The sequence below is a fragment of the Myotis yumanensis genome, unplaced genomic scaffold (genome assembly GCF_028538775.1).
Source record: "Myotis yumanensis isolate MYYU_CA2020_CCGP unplaced genomic scaffold, mMyoYum1.0.hap1 SCAF_2, whole genome shotgun sequence".
Lineage (NCBI taxonomy): Eukaryota > Metazoa > Chordata > Mammalia > Chiroptera > Vespertilionidae > Myotis > Myotis yumanensis.
Genome location: NW_027223753.1, coordinates 25875990 through 25888815, shown reverse-complemented (window position 1 = coordinate 25888815; position 12826 = coordinate 25875990). Strand labels below are relative to the sequence as shown.

Sequence of the window (12826 nt, the reverse complement as noted above, 5' to 3'; positions counted from 1 at the left end):
TTTCCCTTCACAAGGCTCCCATGAGACTTGAAGGGCAGAAATGACATGTTAGTAACATTATTAAGTTATAAAAGGACTGCCCCCCACCCCAAAGAACCAAGAATTATCATGTAGTATTCTTTGATATCTGCAGAAAACCTGATCTAGAAAAGCTTTCCTCTAAGACCAAGCATGTCAAACTCGCAGCCCACATGAATATTTTTGTGGCCCAGCCAATATAACAGTATGTAAGAAATGTTTTAATAAAAATTTATAACTTAATTTTTACAATATCCTGTTATACATAATTATTAGTAATGAACTACAACGTTCGCTAATGACTGATTATTATAATCGTGTTGCATTCATTTCCCTTACTCGCCTTATGCGCAGGCGCACCATTTCTCTCCACTAATACTAGTAGTGAATATTTTAGCAGCCAATTGCCATGTCATTAGTCTTGGACTGACTTGTTTGGTGTGCGCAACAGGAAATATTTCGCTTTCAGAGAACAAGAAAAATAGGTTTATTTGCATTATGCTTATTAATTTGTGCAGTTATTCGGTTCTGGTAAGTTAATGTTCAAGAAAAAAATACTAATTTTTATAAAAATGTTCTATTATTTTATATGTTAACAATTACTCATTTATTTCAGCCCTTTGTATTCAGCATGTCTCTATCGAAATAAACCTACGTTTCTATGAAAATTGAAGCTTTTGTGTGTGTTTTTTGCGGCCCACATAAACTTAAACCTTGTTTATTTGGCCTGTGTTAGCCTTTGAGTTTGACTTGCTTGCTCTAAGACTGTTGAAAGAAAACACAAGCAGCTCAATTTTCTTGATCCAAACTATGTTGAAGAACAAAAAAAAATAGGTCAGAGGAGAAAGTTTTATTTTTATTTATTTTTTCTTTCAGAGGAGAAAGTTTTAAAGAGGAGAGTGTGTTATTAACTCTCATCTACACTTATTAAAGGATACAGGAAAAGTGAAAGTGAGCCTGGTAACTAATGGCTTTCTGAATTCACATATTTCTAAACTATAAGAGGGAAATTCCTTATTGATTCAGTAGCCAAATTTATCCTCAAGGAAAAGCCTAATGCTAGAAAAACAGATTATAGTTGACTTAGACTTTTCACTCGGGAAATAACAGTGCTCAAATGCAGGGGGTACAAAGGGAGGCTGGAATCCCTGTGGGAGAAAGTAGAGTGAGAGAGAGAACAAAGTACAAGGCTCTTTGCAGATAAGAATTCTACCCTCACTCTGTTTTGAGAGTTCCTTAAGTTTTAAGAAATCTAACAGTGGTACCAACAAAGTCTGATTAATTAACCAAGATCCCCTGAGGATGACTGAAAATTCACAATGGGTAGTTTTCCTTAACAGGCAGGCACTTGGTTACAGGGAACTGAGACACCAAGCCCAGATGCAGGCCGAGTACCGTTAGTAGGGAGTTAGATGCACTTAGAGTGAAATCAAGATCTGAAAACTCAGGTCCAGGCAGAGATAGCCACAAACCACCACCATATGGTCACACTTGGGTAACAAAAGCAACATCCCTTCCCTCAGTGTCTAACCAACACTACTTTGTCAATCTCAAACTCTTTGCTCGTCTCCTTCCGGCCTTTCCCACAGATACAAATAAGCAAAGAGGTGTGAAAGTACACACTGTTTAGGGAGCAGTGAGCTGTCTCAGGTGGCTACAGCCGAGGTTGCGCAGGAGAGAGTGGCTGCTACTACCCTGTGTGCAATTAGCCTCAGAGAAAAACTGAAAACAGTAAAAATGTAGAGTTCAAAACTTTTGCTGGTTTACCTGGAATCTTAACTAAAATTCCAGGAAGGCCAGTGGCTTCCAGATTGCATACATGAATAAGAATGGAACAAACTATTCCATCTGCTAGATTAAATACTGGCCTTTCCCTAAAGTCAATAGAAACTACCACAGAAAGCATTTCTCCTCCATCTTAGGAGCTCATGCTCTCAGTTCCATCGCATCCTCTCATCCTTTCTTGAAGTTTTCTTTGTGGGGATATACTTTATCAGCTACCAGGACCTAGGTATATGGCAAAGGTAATTTAAATACAACCTAAACTCTAGATTTTTCTTTTTGCTGGTTCTCTAAATGAGGTTATTGCTATATTTCAGATGCTTACATACTTAGTAAATCTCTTTTAAGATTGGACTGATAGTGTTCTCATATATAAAGATAAAAGTAATTTGCTTATTCCAGAACAAAAGGATATTTGGGAATCCAAAAGATCTTAGGTTGACTAAATCTAGAACTTGAGAGGCTGGGTTGTTTTGTTCTTATACCAGCCTGCTTGACACAGTCGCTGCAGGGAAGAAACATCTGCACAGCATATGTTTCAAGGGACCTGGCATATATGGCATACTGTTCTTAATATGCTTGCTCCCCTTCTTAGCGCTATGTGTTTTAACCAAGGTCACCTCTCTGAGAAAGGTTGTTTCCCCAGGTGGGGATTTTTCCCTGGAGTTAGGGATTAACAGGACTAAGGAAGGGAATAAATCAGTAAAACCCCTTAACTAAGTGCCAGGCCGGTAGTTAATCACCCTAACTACGAACAATCACGCTTTAGCTACATAATCTTTACTTAGGATAATCTCCTTCAGTTACTTCCTTGTAGCTTAACAGAACAATAGAGTAGTCACCTTGGAATGGAGATAACAAACGCCCTAACCTTTGGAATAGAATGGATAGGATTAAAATCAACTGGTATAAATACAGATGTAACAGGAGAATAAAAGGAGAACCTGGCTGGAGAACCTGGCTAGGGAACCTGGCTATGCTGATCAACTGAACGCTGTCTCCGTGTCCTTCCTTCTTCGCCGACTCCGTCCACACCTTTGGGAACCCCTGGACCTGCTGGGGCAGGACCCCAACATGCTTGCCAATGGCAATATTCACCTGGGTGTACTTGGGGAACAAAGCAAAGAATGCTTGAGTTATGAAAAACAAATCTCAATCCCTAATTCTCAGCCTGAAGTGCAAAGAACTCCAGCAAGGGAGCAATGATTCTGATTAGCAGCTAATCTCTCTCTCTGAAATATCCTAAAATGAGAAAATGCTGTGGGAACCGAAGGGTGGAAGTCTGAGAAGAGATGACAGACAGCCAGAGATTTAAGTGAAGCTCTGGCTGGTCTCCAATTTCTAACAATGCTATGATGTGTTTGTCTAGCTTCTCTCTCCCTGGGCCTCCTGTCATCACACAGCACTGAGGCAAAGGAGAGGTCCAACAGGCAACATGGGCTACAGATGAACAGCAGGGAACAGAGCATTTGTAGTCAACTACAGAGTTTAGGGGGATAAGCTTGAGGCAGAATAAATTCAGTTCTTCCCAGTGTCAAAGATGAGGTATGAACACAGGGCAAGTTGGGAGCATATTCAGTGGAAAGAAGAAGTAATTTTGGTCAGAAGACTCATGAGTGATCTTTAGCTCCATCCGGTCACTAGCTGTATAATCTTGGGAAGTCACTTCATCCTTCTAATTTTCACTTTCCTTAGTTGTGAAAATTGAAAGAAGAAAATACTTTTACCTCTTTCAGGGTTATTACAAGGATCAAGTCAGAGAAGATTGTGCCATGTAAGCTATAAAACTACCAAAATATTATTTATTGAAGGCAACAAATCTTTATTGGATACTTCTTGTGTCCCTGGTGCAGTGCTTGGTAGAGAAAGTAGCACAATACAGTCTAGCCCTCAATGAGCATTCTAGCAGAGGAGATCAATGTGTGAACACACAAGACATCTTCACACTTGGGTTGCGGGTGAATTTCCCGCCAAAATATAAGATGGCGCGTTAAAATGCCTATATCTTTTGAAGTATGGGTTCGATTGAAATGAAATATTTGGTAATACGCAGTTACAATCGGCCCGAGTTTACACGTTTCCCACACTCCACCGCAAATCTATATGAACCGAGTTTAAGACGGCTCCCGCGGAGTACGCGCAATTCACGCGAGCCGACTTAACTCGTTTCCCGCAACCCAAGTGTTCAAAGTGATATGAAATAGAAATGAAGCTGCAGTTAACACTTGGAGTGGGGGAAACGAGTTAAGTCGGCTCGCGTGAATTGCGCGTACTCCGCGGGAGCCGTCTTAACTCGGTTCATATAGATTTGCGGTGGAGTGCGGGAAACGTGTAAACTCGGGCCGATTGTAACTGCGTATTACCAAATATTTGTTTGTTTGCCGTTCACAAAGATACCTACCTGCGTATGCGAACCGTTTCATACCCATTGGGGTAATAGGTATCATAAAAATCCCTGATTTTGCGCGGGAAACCTAAATAATTGCCCGCGCCATCTTATATTTTGGCGGGAAATTCACCCCACACCGGAGTGTTAATTTAGTCCAAGGGATGAAGGTCAGAGTCTCAGCAAGGTGGTAATGGACCTGAACCTTGAAGGGTAAGTGGGAAAAAGCCAGGCAGAGGAAACTGGGACATGCATTCTAGCAGAAAAGTGGATAAGCGAAGAGGTGTGAAAGTACACAGTGTTCAGGGAACAGTGGGCTGTCTCGCGTGGCTACAGCACAGGCTACACAGGGGAGAATGCCTAGAAATGAAGCTCAACAGATTGGAACCAGTTGTAAAGGGCTCTGCATCATGACAGAATTACATGTCATCAAACAAGAGGCAACTGGTACACACACTGAAAGGATTAGAGCAGAACATCAGTTTTTCCCTTCCCTTCCTTTTTGTCCTCACACTGAAAAAATAAGACACAGTATTTGCCTTCAAGCAGAAAGATAAATGCTACAGGCCCTGTAACAGGAGTACATAAGGAGTACAGGGAAGGGCACAAAGAGTAGTCAATTCCATATGGGAGAGTCAAGAAAATATGAAGGAGGTGTTAAGCTGGTTTTATACAGGCAGAACAGAGCTGGGAAGGTATTCCACCCAGAGGGAGCAGCATGCGCAAAGATACAGAGTCATGAAACAGCATGGCACATAGTTTGGCAAGAGCTTAAGGTACAAGAGAAATATGATGCTAGAAACTGGAAAAGTAGGAAGAAGCCAGTGCCAGTACTACAAGGGCCCAAGTTCTAAAATTTCAGTTCTGCCTCCTTCTAGTGGTGTGACCTTATACAGGCTACGTAACCTCTCTAAATGTCACTGTCTTTATTGATAAAATGGGAGTATTAATACAATCTACAGCACAAGGTCACTGAAGGATTAAAACTAATATAATATTGAATGTCGATGTAATTGAAAAAAAATTTTTAAAGGTCACTGGAGGATTAAATGAGATAATAATCCACGTAAAAGACTTAGTACAGAATGTTTGATTTACAGTAAACACTCAATAAACCACTACTACTATTATCATAACCATTATTATAGAAAACTTTATTAGGAAACTAATAGTGGTTAAGGCAAGAGATGAAGAGGCCTGGACTAGAGCCGAGGTTAATAAGGATGGAGAAGAGAAGTCTGCAACTCTTTCTGAGTTGGACATGATTGACTGGAGCTGGTGAGAGGGGAGACGATTGGCAAGATGGAATATAGCATGCTTCTAGGTTCCAAACTTGGACAGCCAGGTATATGAGTAAAACTATTCAGAAATTTGGGATATGTGGGTAGGACTGGGGAATGTCTAGATGAACATGTCAAGTACACTGAAATATGCAGGTCCTTGGTTTAGGAAAGAATTCAGGAAAGGGTTCTATCATCTCTTCCTAATCCATATCTTGCAGCTTGAAAACCACCCTCACCTGCATGCCATTGAACAAGTGGCCCTAAGGAGCCATGTTTGACTTATGTAATCATCTCCCCTAGTTTACTGAACTGGAGATGGGACCTGACCCACAGAGGAAAAGGAAACCCCTGCCAATCAGGTGTCCCTGCTGTGTTCTTAGAATCATGTAGCTGCAGGCGTTTGCATCACCCTTGAGGAACACAAGTAATGGGAGAAATGCAAAGAAATAAATGTAGGAGACATACAGACAAAAATTAAAATGAGAGATTGCAAGGCCTCATGGAAAGAGAAAGGGAGAGTAGCTGTCCGATATGTTTAGTTTTCATAAAGCCCAGGTGCACTTAGACATCAGATTCTGTGAGATCGCCCTGCATCCTTTTCTATTTGTGCTTCCTTGCATTCCATGCAACCAAATGAGACGGTCAATCAGAAAACAGAGAACAAAACAAGGAAATGGCCAAGGTCAGGACCCTGGGGAACATCAACACGGAGTCAGACAGAGGAAGAAAAGCCAGTGAAAGAGACAGGGAAAGGGCATGCATAAGAGGGAAGAGGTAATTCAGTAAAAAGCAGTGTCTTAGTAGCCAATGTGAGAGAAAGCTTTAAGGACTAGCAAGCCAGTCAACAGTATCAAAATGCTGCAGAGAAATCAAATAAGAGGAAGACAAAACTAGGTTACTGGGTATGGCAATTAAGAGGTCACTGTGACCTTTCCCAAAGTAGTAGTGATTATAACTCAAAAACAGTTTTCAGCCCTAGCTGGCTTGGCTCAGTGGATAGAGCGTCAGTCTGCGGACTGAAGAGTCCCAGGTTCCATTCCGGCCAAGGGCACATGCCTGGGTTGTGGGCTCGATCCCCAGTAGGGGGTGTGCAGGAGGCAGCCAATCCATGATTCTCTCTCATCATTGATGTTTCTATCTCTCGCTCCTTCTCCCTTCCTCTCTGAAATCAATAAAGAAATATATTAAAAAAAACAGTTTTCAAACCTTGACTGCCACATTAGTCATACTGTTTATCCTTACGTGCATCCTAACAGGTCTCTACCTTGGTTCTCTGTTTAAAAATAATCAATAAAATCTGCCCCCAACCCTTGCCATTCTGGGATGTTCTGTATTTTAAACTGCATGGTGGTTTTATTTATATATATATGTGTGTATATATATATATGAAAAAAATTCTTAAACTGAACATTTAAGATTTGTGCAGAGAGAAAGAACACAAAATCCACTGCCCCATCCTTACATAGTAATTAGACTTAAAAATAAAAATGTAAACAGGGGCTTATAAAATATTTGAAGTGTTCTTTGAATCCCAGAATCACCCCACAATATCCTCAACCTCAGCCTTCTGAGGTAATGTCATGTATTACTGTCCTCGCCAAAAAACTGGTCAATAAAAGTTTCCATACTGTTATGCCTATGTTCATCTTAAAATAAATAAATAAATAAAGTCACATGTATCTCCAGCAACTTGAGCCCAGGGCAAGCAATCTGAACTCTCTGAGAGAAGGGGCTGACAGATCCAGACTAAAAGCAGCCAGAGGTGCTCGGGCGGCCTCCTACCTTCATCAGGTGCTTGTTGACCCACTTGGTGAAAGTTTTCTTCTGAACTCGATCCCGTTCATCTGTAAAGGAAACACAGAGACACCGGCTTAGCACTTACCCGAGGAACAAATTCCCACACCCTGGTTCCTCCAGGACCATGTAGACAATTCCACAGACAAGGAAACTGTCTTTTTGTTGGGAAGGTTTGGCCTGTCTGAACTTTCTCTTCTGTCCTGACCATGTTGTTACTGTACAGATTAAACAGAATCACGGGCCTCAAAAAGCATGTCATGGCAAAGTCTCCTTCCCATCATAATTCTCTGGAGAGCACAGGGATTCCTGCTTCCCCTACAGAAAACTCCAAAAAGCCAAAGCTATGAAAACTACCAACAGAGAGAGTGGAGTGGCCTTGGCATCTGGAACACTCAAGCTGCAGTGGTGAAGACTCACACTTCAAACGCGGTTCTGCCCCTCAGTGCTCTCCTCCCCGACCACTGCCTTCACTCCAATTTCCTCTCCAGCCAAACTCCCAAAGCTGCCCAGTTTACCCCGCTGCACATCTCCGCCCTCCCTCCTTTCTCCTGAGTCTTACAGAGGCCGCATTTCTTTGTAGGCAAACTCTCTGTTCTCAATTTTGTCCACGGCTTTGACAGAAACATAACTATCAATGCTCGACAATGACTGCTCCACAGAGGCCCGACCCTGTGGAGAACTCACTTCCTCCCACAACTGCCAATTCCCCAGAGCCACTTCCAGGACACAGACCCATCTGCCCACTTCCTTCTATTTATTCGAAGCCCATGCCATTCCCTATACCATCTTGTTCAAATCATCCTCACTGTCAATCAACCATTCCCTGCTTCCCGCCCCCTCCACATGGCAAATTTGCCTTCACCTTCCCTGACAACTCGGTTCACATTTATTGTCTCCACATGTGTCGTCTGGCAGGAACCCCAAATTACTTCAACATATTTGCTGACAATGCATCTGAGCCTGCTTGGCTCCCCTACCTTCGTCTCCAATTCATATCCAGCCACCACAATGCCACATCCTGGGCCTCATTCCTTCTCCACACAACTATTTAGCAGTCATCTTTATCAATCTCTCATACCTCCTAATCATTCTCAACCTCCAATACTTCATTCTTATTGTATTAAGAGCATCTAAGATTATCCAAGTCTATGCTAGACAACATGGTTGAGCAATTCAAAGCTGCCATCATTAATACCCAGCAACTCCCACCTGCCTAACCTTCTACTACTCAGTTCACATGACAGTCTCCAAACCTGAATTATCACCATTGCTTAACAATTCCATTTCTTCTTTAAGTCAGAGAACATGTCAGAAGAAAGTGGCAGAATTAGACAAATCTGATTCTCTAGAAATTCACACCAACTTCAGTTAGGTGTTCTCTCCTCAGCCCAAGCATTCCCTTCTTCCTGGTTCCCTATTAAAAGCTACACAGTATCATTCCAAACAATGCCAGGCTCTCTTTCTACTTCAGGTGAACTGCACATCTACTTACTTTCTACGTTTACAGCCATTCAATAGTCTTACATTCTCATCCTTCTTCTCAGCCTTGAATCCTTTCCTGCTTTTCAAGGAACAATTCTCTCTTCCTACTATAGACGACAGACCTTAGGAATTAGAGTCACCTTAGAAGTTACATAGCTTAATTCCTTGCTGATACATCAATCCCTTCAACAATAAAGAATCATATGTTCAGCCCTAGCTGCTTTGGCTCAGTGGATAGAGTGTCGGCCTGCGGACAGAAGGGTCCCAGGTTTGATTCCGGTCAAGGGCACATGCCCAGGTTTCGGGCTCAATCCCCAGTGGGGGATGTGCAGGAGGCAGCTAATCAATGATTCTCTCTCATCAATGATGTTTCTATCTCTCTCTCCCTCTTCCTTCCTCTCTGAAATCAATAAAAATATATTTTTTTAAAATCATATGTTCAGGGTTAAAAGGTTTGTCCAAACCATCTACAATATTCCTGACGCTTAAAACTTAAGATAATAGAGGAAGATCCAAGCTGGCTGTGGAGTAGGTGGAAGTTCCACTCACCTCCTCCCAGTGCCAAGCTGGATTTACAGCTAAGTTATAGATCAATCAACCGAAGACTAGCTGAACAGAAGTTACAAACAATGATCTACAGAAGAAGCCACATTGAGACTGAATAATACTGACTGTAAACTGTAACTGAAAAAACAAAAACAAATAAAAATAACAATAGAGACGTCACTACCTCATAAAGGAACACATACTAATTTAATAGTTCCATAAAGCTTCATAAGCTACTTCTTTATAAATTCTAACTATTGGCTCTCTTTGGAACTATTAAAATAAAATAAAAAGCATAATCTATCTTTCACTTCATAGAGTCCTGCAAGTATTTGAAACCAGAATTTTTTAAAATATATTTTTATTGATTTCAGAGGGAAGGAAGAGGGAGAGAGAGAAACAGCAATGATGAGAGAGAATCACTGATCGGCTGCCTCCTGCATGCCCCCTACTGGGGACTGAGCCTGCAACCCAGGCATGCCTCCTGCACACCCCCTACCAGGGATGCACCCACAACCAAGGTACATGTCCTTGACCAGAATTGAACCCGGGACCCTTCAGTTAGTAGGCCAACATTCTATCCACTGAGCCAAACCAGCTAGAAAGAAACCAGGATTATTATTTGATTTAACCACTGTCATTCCAACATATTTCGATCACTTGATCTTTTTAGATGCTGATTCAATTATCCACTATCATCATCATCCTTTCCAAGCCTGTATCATCCACAGACTGAATCAGAATCAGCCTGCAACTAGTCTCATCTAAGACACTGACACACTGCTCATACTATTTATTTTCTCCTTGTGACATGCTACTTTCTTCCTCTCCACCTCTCCAAACGCCATTTATTCTTTAAAACCCAGGTCATTCCCTCACTCATTTATTTTTTGAATGAAATTTTTTTTAAGGACCTAGACTGCTTGGAACAGACTATTTTACTCAAAGTCACAGTCCCTACCCTTGAAAGAGGTAACAGTCTAGCAGAGAAGAGAAATAACTTCAATACACTTTGCTAAGTGCTATAACAGAGTAAGCACAGAGTGTGCAAGAACACAGCAGCCTATCTGAGAAGGGGAAGGAAGCATGGGAGCAGGTTAGTGAAAGTTTCCAGCTGAGTGACTCTAAACCTTAAAAGATGAGAAGTTAACAAGAAAGATAAGGTACAAAGCTACTACATGAAGTTTCACCTACTGCAAATTCATGCTCAAAGAACAGCAAATATTAAGGATGGTTGAAAGACAGGATGTGTATTAGGTAGTGGTAAAATTTAAAACTGGATAGGATGCCATGGACCAAATTATGACTTTTCATGACAAGCACAGGAGTCCAAACATTATCACCAAGAAACTGATAAAGGGAAGGGAAGGGAAGCATTGAAAGATTTTAAATAGAAGAATGACAAGATCAGTTTTGTGTCTGAGAACCTTTCCTGACAACTCCAGTTCTCAATAGTCTCTCTGTTCTCCAAACTTTTATGGTACTTACTATGCTAATCATTCCATCAGCACTTACATAATTATATAGAGCTCTGAACTTTTCAAAAGCTTATTCTTACATCACTAATAAGATCATTAACTCTTAAGGAAAGAGACAATACTTTTTGTATATCCTACATCCCACAGCTAAAGATAGTAAGACCTAAAACTAAAACAAAATTGGCCAATATATTAGAAGACTAGCTAAAGAAATACACAGAATGAAATCAGATCAAAGTTATCTAACAAGAGTCCAGTCCAATATGTAAAAACCCCAACATCCCAGCAAGTATCACCTGTGCTGAGACGTGCAGACATGATGGAAAAACAAAATTAAAGCTAACTAAAAACTCCGCCCATTACATTTTCACCAATACCAGATCCACTGTTTCACTATATTTATTACCTTCATAACCAAGGATAATAGTCTGTTTCTAATTTTACAAAATTATCTCAGAAATCACGCTATCTTTATTATTTCTTTTTAGAATTTTTTATTATAAAAGTTATATATGCTTGTCGTAACAGGTTAAACAATACATAGATAGAAAAGATAAGATTAACAGATTTACTTTTAAACTAATCAATATTTTAAAGAAGGGGTGGGATTCATGTGATTTCTTTTTAGTCCACTGCCTTATTTCTTTTAGACCTAAAGATGTGACTAGCACGATCAAGTCTTTATGGTTTGTGGATGAAAGGGGCACGTGCTAACCTGACTAGCTCAGAAAATGCCTACATGGCAGTCTTGCAAACTCAGAGACCTAAAGTAACCACAAAGGATGGTCTGAAATTAAACTTTAAAAGCAATTATGGTGGGTAGTCACCTCCGAGGCCAGTATCTTCACTGACAAGGTCAGCCTTTACCTTAACTGAGCCTATCTGTCTTTTTGCATCTATAATAACATATCCTTGAAATGTCTGGGTAACTCATAACTTCCCTTTTTCCGGACCCCTTGGAGCACAACCTAATGTGCCTGGGCACTAGGACAGATAGTACAAATTCCTTCATTTTACTTTTTATCCAATCCCAGGGTTACACCCCCTCCCATCCCCTCTTTGCTTTTCCCCACCTCTCTAATCTATCACCAATGGATTTCATGTAACCCACTTACGTCCCTTCCTTTGATTGCAATGTATAAAAATACATAGGTGAGAAACCACCATTTTCTGGAGCACTATCCCAATCCCTTGAGATACTACTTCCTGGCAATTGTCGACAGTTTAGCTCAAATAAACTCACAAAAATTCTTTACAGGTTTGAATGTTTTTACGTTAACAGTTTTACTATAAAGAGTTACTCTGGCCCTAACCGGTTTGGCTCAGTGGATAGAGCATCGGCCTGCGGACTGAAAGGTCCCAGGTTCGATTCCGGTCAAGGGCATGTACCTTGGTTATGGGCACATCCCCAGTAGGAGGTGTGCAGGAGGCAGCTGATCGATGTTTCTCTCTCATCGATGTTTCTAACTCTCTATCCCTCCCCCTTCCTCTCTGTAAAAAGTCAATAAAAATTTTTAAAAAAATAAAAGAATTACTCTGTTCACCTACTAAGCCCTCCCAGGGGGATAGTGGACTAAGAAAATCTGATGGCATATCAGTCATGCTTCCAATATCTAAAAAACTGACTTTCAATCCAGGAGAAGAGGTGCAAGTACTTATTCTGAATATAATTCCTACGGACAAAATGATTACAAGCCCTTCCCAAGATCAGTTAGCCTGCTTAAACCTGAGCCATAGTTCCTCAGAAAGGTTTTATAGAACAACTTTGCCCCAAAGCTGAAGGATCCCTTTTTAAGATCCTATTTTGCAGACCCATCAATTACATGAAAGTTCTTTCCTGATTTAAGCATCACGACAAGAGGATATTGCAGTGCCTGACGTTTAAAGATCTTCTTTTAAACTCATTAGGGAAGCCAAAGAGCAACTTTATCACAGACCTTCAGAATGCTCCAAATAGCTCAGAGTTCCAAAGGTTGTAATAAGTTTGTTTTGGCACCCTCCACATAAATCCCTCATTTAATTCCAGGCCCAGCTAAGACTTTCTACCTAACACT

The 12826-nt window shown here is 40.9% G+C and overlaps 1 protein-coding gene across 7 annotated transcripts in view; it reads right to left on the bottom strand.

Annotated features, from left to right (window-relative positions):
• The window catches only part of MACF1 (microtubule actin crosslinking factor 1), a 342009-nt gene that overhangs the window by 208061 nt on the left and 121122 nt on the right, over positions 1-12826 (bottom strand). For all 7 annotated transcript variants that reach the window (XM_070404781.1, XM_070404779.1, XM_070404782.1 and 4 more), the window contains exon 2: positions 7252-7313. In XM_070404781.1, the coding sequence (XP_070260882.1) occupies positions 7252-7313 (62 nt within the window). The remainder of the gene's footprint in view (positions 1-7251; positions 7314-12826) is intronic.